Genomic DNA, 11,516 nt, shown 5'->3' with positions numbered 1-11,516 from the left:
CCGGGGGGGGGGACACGGGGGACGTGGCTGTGGCACAGGTGACCTCCGAGCCGGGGGCAAGCAGGGGGCGCGCATGGGGGTCGCAAGGGGCGCGCAAGGAGCGCGCATGGGGTGCGCAAGGGGCGCGCAAGGGGTGCGCACAGGGCGCACAGGGCGCACAGGGGGCGCGCAGGGGGCTCGCAGGGGGCGCGCAGGGGGCGTGCAGGGCCAGGGGCAGGAGCAGGGGCTGCCCACGCCCCACGGCCACGCGTGGGGGCGGTACCGAGCCGGGCCCGCCCCGGGTGGGCCGGGGGCGGTTTAAAAGCGGCGGCGGCGGCGCGCCGCAGGGACGGCGGCGGCGGCGCGGGCGGAGCGCGGCCGGTGGCGGTAGCGGGGCGGCAGGGAGGAGGTGGAGGCGGTGGTGGAGGAGGATGCTGAAGAGCTGCGGCAGGAAGCTGCTGCTGTCCCTCGTGGGCTCCATGTTCACCTGCCTCCTGGTGCTCATGGTGGAGCCTCCGGGGAGGCCGGGGTTGGCACGGGGAGAGGCCGGCGGGGCGCAGCGGGCGCTGCAGAGCTTGGGGGCGGCGGGGCAGGCGGCGCAGGGCTCCGGCGGCCTCCGCAGCTTCGCCGATTATTTCGGGAGGCTGAGCCGGGCTCGCCGGGAGGTGCCCGCCGCCCCCCCGAGCCCTCCCCGGCCGCCCGCCGAGGACATTTCCCCCCGCGACGTCTTCATCGCCGTCAAGACGACCAAAAAGTTCCACAAGGCGCGCCTGGAGCTGCTGCTCGACACCTGGATCTCCCGCAATCGCGACATGGTAAGGTCGCGACCGGCGGGGCAGGGCCGGGGACCAGGCGGGTGTCGCCTCCTCCGGCTGCCCGCCCGGTGGCACGGAGCGCCGGGGGTATTTTTGGAGAGGTTTGGGGGGTTTTGAGGGGAGCGAGTGATGGGTGGGTGAGTGATGGAGAGGGCTCGGCTACCCCTGCCCCGGGCTCCCCATAATGAGTGGTGCACAAAATCTCAGCCCCCAGCTCTGCCCTGCTGCCTCGAAGGGTTTCCACCGGGGAAACTGAGGCACGGAGCAGGGACACGGCCCTGGCGCCCTCCTGGGCTTCCCTGGGGGTTTCCCTGGGGGGTTCCCGGGGGTGCAGGCACTCGGCTGCCTTGGGGACGTCGCCCTCAGAGCTGTGCTCAGGCTCCCAGTCCCCTCAGCAGGATCCGGGCAGCACTGGGGGCTCCCACTGGTCTGCTCCAGTTTGCCTGTGCTGGGGCAGTTGCAGCTGGTGCCAGCCCTGAGCTCGGTGACACCTTGTCCTGGCAGCCCTGCTCTGTCCTTCAAGCACTGAAACAGAATTTAAGAAAAAAAAAAAAAAGGGACTTTCTTAGGAAATGTGCCTTGCCTTCTGCTTTTAAGGCACTTTTTCTAGCCTTAGACAGCTTCCCGAGTAAGTTACGCCTCATCCTAACCCTCCCATCCTACTGTCTTCACATGTTTCCTCCTGGCCTGGAATTGTTCCTCGGTGGTTTTCGGAAGCCTGAAGTGGCTGGGAGGGGAGAAGGGGGCTCGACCTGCCCGTGCCTCCTCCGCTCAGTTCCCTTGGACCTTGTGGGTGTGCTTGCCTCCTGGCTGCTGCGCGTTACTCCAAGCGTGCTGACTTTTCTTTTTCGTTCTTACTATTTTTTTTTTTCTCTTGGGGATCTTGTCCCTCTTTTTGCTCATGTCCCCGGGACTTGGCAGTGTCTCTGCCGTCTCTCCCTGGTACGGTTATTTAATGGAAGCCTCTTTTATGCTCCGCTGTCACTGTGAGGGGGTGGAGAGCGGTGGTGGTGGGGGAAACGCTCTTTGAGCACCTACAGATGATCCTGGGAATGGCTGGTCTTCCCCCCTCCCCTCCCTCCTGTGAGCCCCGGCTTTCTTCTGGGGGTTTTTTGTTTTGTTTTGCTTCGTTTGTCCGTTTGGATTCCCAGAGACCCGAGCCTCGGCTCTCACGCTGTCCCCCTGGGCAAGCTAACAAAGCCCCTTTTCTCCCGGCGCAGAGAAAAGGCTTCGCAGCCTCTTGTGTGGCACTTTCCATGGGAACGGGGGAGCCAGAGCCGGCCGTGTCCAGGTCAGGTTGCCTAGAGATGAGGGCCATGAAGCCAGGGGGGCCGCAGCCCGGCGAGGTGCCCGACTGACAAGCCAAGCCGCTGAGTGACGGCTCTTGTGCAGCACTTGAGGACAAGGAGCTGCGGAGCGAGCTGGAGGCGGCGCAAACTCCCGCAGGGACGGAGGGGACGAGCCCGCGTGCTGCTGGCATCGGCTCCAGCCTTCCCACGCTGACCCTGCCTCTGCTTTGGGAAACTTCAGGGCACCTTGGGCTGCTCTGAGCTTGGGGCTAAGCTGTTTGGTGGTGGTTTTTTTTTTGGTGGTGGTGCCATGTGGCTGCTCTCCATCCCTGCCCTGTCCTATGCGGTTTGTGCGTCACCTCCCCGCTGGTGCCCCGCGTTGCGGTGGGGCTGCCTGCGCCCCAACGGCTCTCTGGGTCTGAGTCAAGCTTGTCTCATCCCAGCCCTCTCATTTTCGGCACAGGAGGGTGTGGGGAAGTTCCTGCCTGAGGGCCGAGAATCCCCTCGCCTGGCACAGCGTCTCCTTCCCCCTTTTCCTCCTCCCAAAGCCTCCCTTGTGGCTCTTGGTTAGCCAGGCTCCATGGAGAGGTGATGTGAGCTCTGGCAAGAAGGAGTTAAATCTGGCAGGTAGCTCCAGCCTGCACCCTGGCAGATAGGGGGAATAGCTATTGTGTTCTTCCTCCCCACTCTTTGTTCTGCCTACAATAGTCCCTGCTTCCTGTGGTCTGTCCCTTCCACCCTGCAATGGGCTCACTCACAAACCGGGCACCCCCTTCTCCTTCCTGCTTTTCTCTCTGCACAGAGGGCAGAGCCCTGCTGCCTTCAGAGCCTGCTCCCTGCCTTGCACAAGCAAAGCCAGACAGGCGGCACTGGGGAAGGGTTGTGGGGTTTTCCCCTCCTTGCTTTGGGGAGCTTTTCCAGCTGTCTCGGCATTTGTATCCTTAGGACTGTTGGAGTGCAGCCTGGGGGAAACTTTACACTTGAAAGAAAAGAGGGGGGAGGAGGAAAGTGGCCATTATGCACGAGTCCTGGATGCCAAGCTAGTCCAAACCACCCAAACCCACGGGTTTCCTGCTCAGTCGGGTGCTTTGCAGTGGCAGAGTTGCACAAGAAACATCCAGGTCCCTGGGGCACCGAGGGCAGCGGGTGCTCGGCGCACGCTGCGGTGCCCACAGGCTGTACTGGGCTGTGCTGGGTTGTACTGGGCTGCCATCCCGCCTGCGTGGGAGCTGCTCGCTTTCCCCCAAGCTCGGCACAATAATTGCAGGCTTTGAAAAATTCCTGCTTCAGGCGCCGAGGAATGCATTTGCCTTCCGGAGAGCACGCTCCTTTGCTCCTCCGCTGGCGGCTCCCAAAATTTCTTTAGCACCTTGGCCAGAGTTCGTGTCCTTGGGGGAAACGGGCACGTGTCCTGCTTGGGTGCCCCCTGGGGAGCTGGGATGGGGGAGGCTGTTTGTGCCTTCCGTCCCTTGGGTCCCTTCCATCCCTTGGCCGTGCCCTGGGGTGTGCTGAGCACTGCTCAACTCAGCTCACGTGTGAGCATCCCTCCCCAGGCAGCCCAGGAGGCAAGGTGGTTTTGGGGAGCTGAGCAGGGACAAGGGCGCTGTCTGGGCCGTTAATTGCCTGCCCGTTAATTGCCTGCCCCTAACGATGCTGCCGGCCTAGTCAATAAGAGCCTCGGCGCGGGCGAGCGGCGTGCGTGGAGTGCCGGGCGGGAGGGCGGGGGACCCCGGCTGCACAATGAGCTCATTGTTTGCACGGAGGTTATTAAAAAATTATAGCATTTAAAATTACAGTGGAGGATTCTTCCTCTTGCTGCAAGGAGCCAGGGGGAGGAAGGGCCCTCGGCTTCTCGCCAGAGCACTGCGAGCCCCTTCCCTGGCTCTGCGGGGCTGTGCCAACCCGGACCCCATCCCAGGGAAAGCCGTAGGGACAGGGACACGGCCGCCGTGCTGCTCCCTGCCCGCTGAAGCGAGGTGGGGATTTTCCCTCCCAACCGCTGCGGGATGGAGCGGGGCTGTTTGCAGAAAACATCTGCTGGAGGGGACAAAAAGCTGGCCAGGGACCTGCTCTGGCAGCACCCACACCTCCCTGAGGGGCTGCTCCTCCAACGCACCCCATCCCTGTAGGGGCTTCAAATCCAGCGCCCCTTCACCGCCTTGCCCCAGGGCCCTCGTGCTGAGCGAGGGGCTGCTTCCTTCTTTTTCTTCGAGTGAAAGGGGCTGCCAGCCCCCCCGGGTGCTGGGGGGGGTGATGGGGTGCTCCATCCCCTTCCAGCATGGGGAAGTGAGACGTGATGGGGAAGGTGCAGGATTTGTGCGCTGTGGGGTCGCGGGGCTCTCCTGGCTCAGGTTCCTGTTTTGGGCAGGGGAAGGGGGGGCAGGTGTGGTATCTGCTGGGCATGTGTCAGCCCTGGCAGCCCCCTGGACTGCTTTGAGATGTGGCATAAGAGGAAGAAGACTGCTGCCCCCACGTCTGGCTCGGCCCACAGGGTGCTTTGCACAGCACCAAGCTCAGAGCAACCCACGAGCTCGCTCAGAGGAGGGGAAATGAGTCACTGCGAAAGGAGAAATGGAGGGGAGGGTGGAAAAAATAAAGAAACAGCCCTCCCCAGGGGCACCAGAGGCAGCTGAGGGGGCTCCCATCCCCATACAGGCAGACCGGGGACTGACACTATCCCCTGGCCGTGGGGACCCCGGGGTGCCTCTGTGCTGCCTGGCGGGGCGCATTCAGCAGGGGCAGCTATTGTTCGGCGGGGATTTGGCATCCTGTGTTTCTTGAAGTTGCACTTTGGAGAACAATGAGGCTTCCTGCGCCTCCCGGGGCAGGGGTCTGGGCAGGCAGGGCGGCCGCCAGCGTGCCGGGAGCGGGCCCTTCCTCTCCTCTGCCCCGCTGGGAAATTAACTGTGTGGGGTGGCAGGAGGTCTTGGTCCCCCCCTCAGTGCCATCCCTGGGGATGGGGAGGGGGGAGTTCAAGGGCTGGGGGCACTCTGTGTGGGAGAGGGGCTGGTGGTAGGGGACAGCTTGTGGCTGCGGTGTCCCACCCTGCTGCAAATGGGTCCTGGCAGCAGGGCTGTGGCTGCTGTGGGTGAGGGTGCGAGGGGATGTGACAGCACAAAGCCTGCTCGGGGTGCTGCCCCTCACAGCCAGCCCTTGGAGCTGCAGCTCTGGCCACATTTTGCCTGTAAAGCCACTGGCGGGGTCCTGCCCGTGTCCTTTTCCCCACCTCTGGGCTATACTTGCAAAGCCTGGCCCCATCCGTGGCTGTAGGATGGTTGGTCCCAGGAGAGGGCTGAGCCGCGGCTTCCCCCATCCCCTGGACACGGTGCCTTCTTGTCCCTCTCCTTCCCTGGTCCCTCTTCTCCCCAGTTCCCCGACACCTTTAGGTGCCTGATCCTTCTCAGGGCCAGAGGGCTGTGCAGGAAAGGCACAGCTCCTGTAGAAGAAAGGCAGATAAATTAATTAAAAATATATATAAATTTTGGTTTTGAGTTGAAATTTCTGGCTGGGCTCTGGCAGAGGGAGGTGAGGAACCTGTGGGGTGATGTGCAGGGCTGGGTGCCCCTCTGCTTGGTCCCTGGTGTCCCCAACGTGTCCTCTGGTCCCACCTGCATTGGGAAAAGTGTGGGGATGTGCCCAGGGGAGAAGATGCCTCGTTGGATGAGGGCTTTTGGTGCGGCTGGCAATAAACAATTGTCCTGTGGCCTATTTATAGCGGCTGGGCCGGAGGACGGCCTGCGGGGTTATTTTTGGAGCGGCTGAAGGCACAGTTGCTGGACGGCACTTCTGATCTAATCAAGCAAACATTTTCAAACATTTTCTGTCTCGCCTGAGTGGAGGCAGGGCTAGAGGTGGCTGGGGATGGGCCGGGCCCCACGTGCCTTGGGGTGGGTGAGGCAGTGCTTGTGCTGTGATCATCTCCACTGTCCCTGAGCAGCTCCTCCTGACAATCCCGGGGTGCCAAGGACACCCTTGGCCCTACAGCTGATGGACTAAGGTCTCCATCCCACTGCCCTCATCAGCAGGTCCCACATCTTCTAACCCTTACTGACCCATTTGGGGGCTGACCCTTGTCCATCCCAGAACTAGGGATGCACAGCAGGTGCTTGGCCGTGCATTTGAGAGAACTGCCTTTCCACCTCCTCCACCATACTCTTTTTTTCCCCCTTTTCCCCTTTCTAAGCCCAAAAGGCCACTTGTAGCCCCATCCCCAGGAACGCACCCTCCTGTTCATCCCTCCAGCAAGTCGCTGCTCTCCGCACTGCCCTCTCTGCTTGCCTGGGCCCTGAGCAAACCCAGCGCCGGGTTAACCAGCGCAGCTGTATGCTAATGACTGCTGCTGCCCGCTTAACTCTCCTCCGCTGAGTAAAGTCAGCCCCGCGCACCCGCTATTGTCGTGGCCCCGCTCCCTCCTCAAACAAACCACAAAACCCCAGCGCGCTGCTGGGGCTGGCTGCCCGCGGGGTGGCACCGAGTTTCCAGCTCGCTTGTAATTCTTCAGCCCCAGCGCTCGGGCCCCGTGTCCCCCCCCTGCGCCTCCTGCCTTCCCCCCCAGCCCTTTTGTCTTTCCTCCTTTGCCCTTTTGTGCACGTCTGGTTTTTAATAGCGCTTGGCAGCTGGTTGTGGTTTCTCTCCCCCAGCTTTGTTTGCTGCGCGCTGATTGATCGCGGTGCCTTTCCCACCCCCTATTCTCTGCTCCTGCTTCTCGCCCTTCCCCAAATCCAGCCCGAACAGCAGCCCCCGGCCCCCCCCTTTCCCGGGCGACATATGCCAGGAATTAGCTGTGTAAATAGAGGAGTGCAGCCGGGCGGGCAGCTCAGGTGCTGTGGCACGGTCCCCTCCTTGGGGCTGGCCGGAGGCACCCGTGGGTGCTGCCGGCTCCTCCACCCCGGGGGTGTTGTGCAAGCGGCTGAGGACTGCAGCGTGGTGTTGACACAGGTGGGGACACGGTTGGCACCTGGCGCCGTGGGCAAACACACCTGCCTGGGCAGGGCCCGGGGATGCTTTGGCATCTCCACCGCACGTGCCGGTCCCTCCAGCTGGAGTCTGAAGTCCCTGCTTGGAAGGAGGGAGCTCCAGAGCTGCACCTCTCCATGTGCCCACCTTGTGCTGGGTCAGCCCTTGCCTCTCCCAAAATCCCTTATGGGTGCCAGCAGGCTGCTGCTGCTGCCCTGTGGGATGGGGATGCTCCAGGCCCTAGGAAGGGGCTGTGTAAATAGGGGATTGATCCAAACCTCTCAATCCAAGGGCAAGAGTGTTGTGGGGCTGCTCATCGCCCTGGTGCTGCTTTGGGTTTTAGCCAGGAGGGAGAAGTCACTGACAGTGCCCCATGGGGACTGATCCCTGGCGCTGCCCTGGGATGCTGGGACATGCCCAGAGCCACATGGCCTCAGCTTCAAGGGTGCCCCATCTTCTCTTTCAGACCTTCATCTTCACAGACGGGGAGGATGAAGAGCTGAAGAAGCAAGCACGTGAGTCTGTGGCCCTTGGCCCTTTGTGTGTGTGACCTGGCTGAGCGTGGCGGGTGCCTGGGGCTGTGCTGGGGTGTTCCCCCAACCTGGGAGCACGGCTGTTGTGTTGCCTGCCCTGGGGAACTCCAAAAAAACAGAAAGTCAAAAAATGGTGAAATAAAAAAAAAAAAAACAACAACAAAAAAAACAATCATAAAACACTGCAGTTTAGACCCTGGGGTTTCGCGGGGACGTTTATCTGGCAGCCGCTGCCCGGGGTCGGGGTCAGCTCAGCCTATTCTCCCCATGCAAATGAGTCCCTTTCAGGCGGGGAAGCGATTCCCTTTGAGCTGGGCAAGCAAATAACAGGTGGCTGCTGTGGGAAAAGGCAGTGGGAACAGAGCGAGGGCTTTGGCTGTCACATCCTGGGCGGAGAAGCCAGCCCCATCCCCTCCTGCCCCCTCCATCCATCCTCCTTGCTCCCAGGGTGCTGGCGGCACGGCCCCAAGGACAGGCGGGGTGATGTAGGGTGGCATTACATGTAGGATGGGCAGCCCTGGGGTACTGGGGTACTTCAACCCCATTCTATCTCATGTACACCTAAGAGCCAAAGTGCTATCTGCCCAAAGCAATGTGGTATGGAGACCACTGAGCATGAAGCCCATGGGGTTTCATGCCCCCTATCACACCTGGGGTGAAGCATCCTCATCTGGGGGAGCGGGCTGCCCCAGCATCGGCGTTTTAACCCCCATTCTTCCCTCAGGAAATGTCATCAACACCAACTGCTCGGCCGCCCACAGCCGCCAGGCCCTGTCCTGCAAGATGGCCGTGGAGTACGACAAGTTCATCGAGTCTGGGAGAAAGTAAGCGCTGCTTGGGGAGCGGGGTTTGCCTTTTGGGGCAGAAATTCATCACAGGGCCTGGGCGGCCCTGCTCGGTCGGGGAGTTGCCCTGGCCTAGCGTGACGTGGTTGCTGCCGCCGCCGCAGGTGGTTCTGCCACGTGGACGACGACAACTACGTGAACGTGCGGATGCTGGTGAAGCTGCTCTCCAGCTACCCCCACACGCAGGACATCTACATCGGGAAGCCCAGCCTGGACCGGCCCATCCAGGCCACGGAGAGGATCAGCGAGAACAAGATGGTGAGGGGGGGACATGACGGGGGGACCGCCGTGGCAGCAGCACCCCGCGGGAAGCTCCCGTGGTGCTGGAAGGGGGGTGAGGGAGGTTGGGGCTGGTTTAATGTGGGATGGGGTCTGGGCCAGCCCGAGGAGGTCTCACTGCCTTTGCTTCCCCTCTCTTGCAGCACCCTGTGCATTTCTGGTTTGCCACGGGAGGAGCAGGGTTTTGCATCAGCCGGGGGCTGGCGCTGAAGATGAGCCCGTGGGCCAGGTAAGAGCGCTGGCGTTGCTCACCCAGGGGGACCCGTCACGGTCCCAGCGGGGCACGGAAGAGATGACAGCACCTTTGGGGATGTTTGAACATATCCCACCACCTGGCTCGCTTTGCCTTGATGGGGGCTTCTGCAGGGGCTTGGAAATGAGCTAGAAAGGACCTCAATTCCCCTAATTGTCTTTTAATTAGAGCCAGGCCAGGTGCCCAGCAGCCAAGCGTGGGCCCCGTGGGGTGCCCACATCCCCCCCCGGGTCTTGCTCTGCTGCAGCTCCTCTTTGTCTCCCCACAGCGGGGGCCACTTCATGAGCACGGCGGAGAAGATCCGCCTGCCCGACGACTGCACCATTGGCTACATCATCGAGTCTGTGCTGGGCGTCAAGCTCATCCGGAGCAACCTCTTCCACTCGCACCTGGAGAACCTCCACCAGGTGCCCAAGACGGAGATCCACAAACAGGTAACCCTGCCCCGAGGGCCCTGGGCTGGGTGGAGGGGTTGGGATGATGGATGGTACCTTTGTATGGTTTTTGTGGGGTAGGCATGCAATGGGATTTAGGGAGCCTGGGAGCAGGGTCTCCAGGGTTGGAGCTAAAGGCCAAAATCCTCAAACGAAGTGCCCTGCAATGAGGTTTTCAGCTGAGGCTCGTTGGTGGCATCCCTTTGCAGTGCAAGGAGGGGTCAGCTTTATCTTGAGCCACCTAAAAATTGGGCATCTCAGCCGAGACATGATAGATGTGCAAGCCCCATCAGCCTGTCCCAGGAAGCTGTGAGAAACAGCAGCCCCCCCAATCGATCCTCATGGCCACGTCGGCCACTTGACCCTCTCGTGCTTGCTCCCCTAGGTGACACTAAGCTACGGCATGTTCGAAAACAAACGCAACTCCATCCACATGAAGGGAGCCTTCTCTGTCGAGGAGGACCCATCCAGGTGAGACAGGGGGGTCCCATCCCTCACCCTGCCGGCAGGGACCCCCCCCCAGGGCCTTGCCACCGCGTGGCCACCACCACCTTGTGCTCAGCGCCGCTCCTCTCCTCCGCAGGTTCCGCTCCGTGCACTGCCTGCTGTACCCCGACACGCCGTGGTGCCCCGCCAACGTGGTGTACTAGGGAGACGCGTGTCCCAACCTCGTCCCGAGTCTCCCCGGTATCCGACGGGCGTGCGGGACCTCGCGTGTGTGTGTGCGGCCGTGCTGGCCCTCCGGCCGGCTGTCGTTGCTGTGGTATTGCACAGTGTGTGTGTACTGAAGGCTGCTGTGCGGCCCCTTGTCCCCTGCCCTGCCTGACCGGCCGCGCGCCCCCGCTGCCTGCTCCAGGATGGCGGGCACGGACGGGTCCTGAGCACTTAACCCCGGGGCACGGGGGGGCTGCCTCGCCTGGGTCGAGCCCCGGGCCCTCCGGCCAGCCCCGCGCTATGCGTGGGGAGCGGCAGCCGGTGCTGCGCAGCTCTGCCTCACCCTGGCTTGCTTTTCTTTCTTTCCTTCCAGATGTTAAGGTGTTTTTGTGTTTTTCGGTGTGTGCCTCCCCACCCTCAGCTCTAACCCCTCCTCGCTCCCGCAGACCCCTAACCTGTCCCCATCCTTTCTCCCAGCCCCCAAATCTCAGCATTGAGGCTCTGGCTCCTCATAGGCAAAGTTTTTGTATTTTTTTAACCTGGCCACGGCAAATGCTGGGCCACACCGCAGTGCTGCAAAGCTGCTGGGTGCTCATCAGCCACCCCGCAGGGAGACCATGGGGCAGACAGGTGGCTTGGTGAGCCCAGCACCACCACCATTCGCTCCATTCCCCGGAGCTCCCTACGTCCTGCTGAAATGTTTTCAGAGGTGTAAATCTATGCACTATTTATAGAGACTAATTTAAAGGCTTTCTATAAATATGGGGGGCGGGAGGAGGGCTTTTCCGGAGCTGTGTTTGCGCAGCGCCGAGGTGTCTCCCTCCAGTGCCACCTCTCTGCCTGCCAGCGAGGTGGCCAAGGGTGCAAGCAGGCTGAGCACGGGCACACTGCACCTTTGCGAAGTAGCACTTTGGGGTCTGTCCCTGAGGCCAGGTGGGTGTCTTCCCACCAAGTATCCTCCAGCGGGTGCTGCTGGGGTGGCTGCAGTGCCCAAGGGGTGCTCGGCTGGGTGGGCACCCACCAGGGGCCAGCAGCATTTCCCAGCCTGGCCGTTGCTCTCTGCCTGTGTCTGGTGGGCAATGTGCACCCCAAAAGAGCAGAAGTCACCCCCACACCATCCCAGGCTCTTCCCCTGGCTCTGCTTCTGCTCCTACGTGGGGCGCACCCTGCAGCAAAGCCAGCACTGGGGGACTGAAGAGTGGGGTCCCACTCCCCCAGGCACATCAGGAGCAAAACCAGTTTGGGAAATGCTGCCAGAGAGCAAAATCTGCCGTGAGCCAGGGATGGATTTAGCTCAGTACGGGCAGGGATGGGGGTCCTGCATCCCCCTGTGGCCACTGCCAGCCCGCGCTCCCCAGGGAGAAGCGGTCAGAGCCGGAGCCAAATGTTTCCAACCTGAAGCTGAGAGAAGATAGCCCATAATGGGTGCGTTGTAAATATGTTATCGTGCCAGTATTTTTTTACTGTGCCTTTTTTATA

At 61.8% G+C, this 11,516-nt stretch overlaps 1 protein-coding gene across 1 annotated transcript; it reads left to right on the top strand.

The window, feature by feature from the left end:
* Window positions 1–407: 407 nt before the first annotated feature.
* LFNG (LFNG O-fucosylpeptide 3-beta-N-acetylglucosaminyltransferase) lies at window positions 408–11,516 on the top strand. The gene is made up of 8 exons (XM_032197824.1): window positions 408–794; window positions 7,506–7,554; window positions 8,297–8,396; window positions 8,522–8,675; window positions 8,840–8,925; window positions 9,218–9,383; window positions 9,769–9,854; window positions 9,967–11,516. The coding sequence occupies exons 1-8, from the start codon at window positions 411–413 to the stop codon at window positions 10,031–10,033; spliced, it is 1,092 nt and encodes a 363-aa protein (XP_032053715.1). The 5' UTR covers window positions 408–410; the 3' UTR covers window positions 10,034–11,516.

The sequence above is a fragment of the Aythya fuligula genome, chromosome 15 (assembly GCF_009819795.1).
Source record: "Aythya fuligula isolate bAytFul2 chromosome 15, bAytFul2.pri, whole genome shotgun sequence".
In the NCBI taxonomy this organism is placed as follows: Eukaryota; Metazoa; Chordata; class Aves; order Anseriformes; family Anatidae; genus Aythya; species Aythya fuligula.
This window is presented reverse-complemented; position numbering and strand designations above follow the sequence as displayed.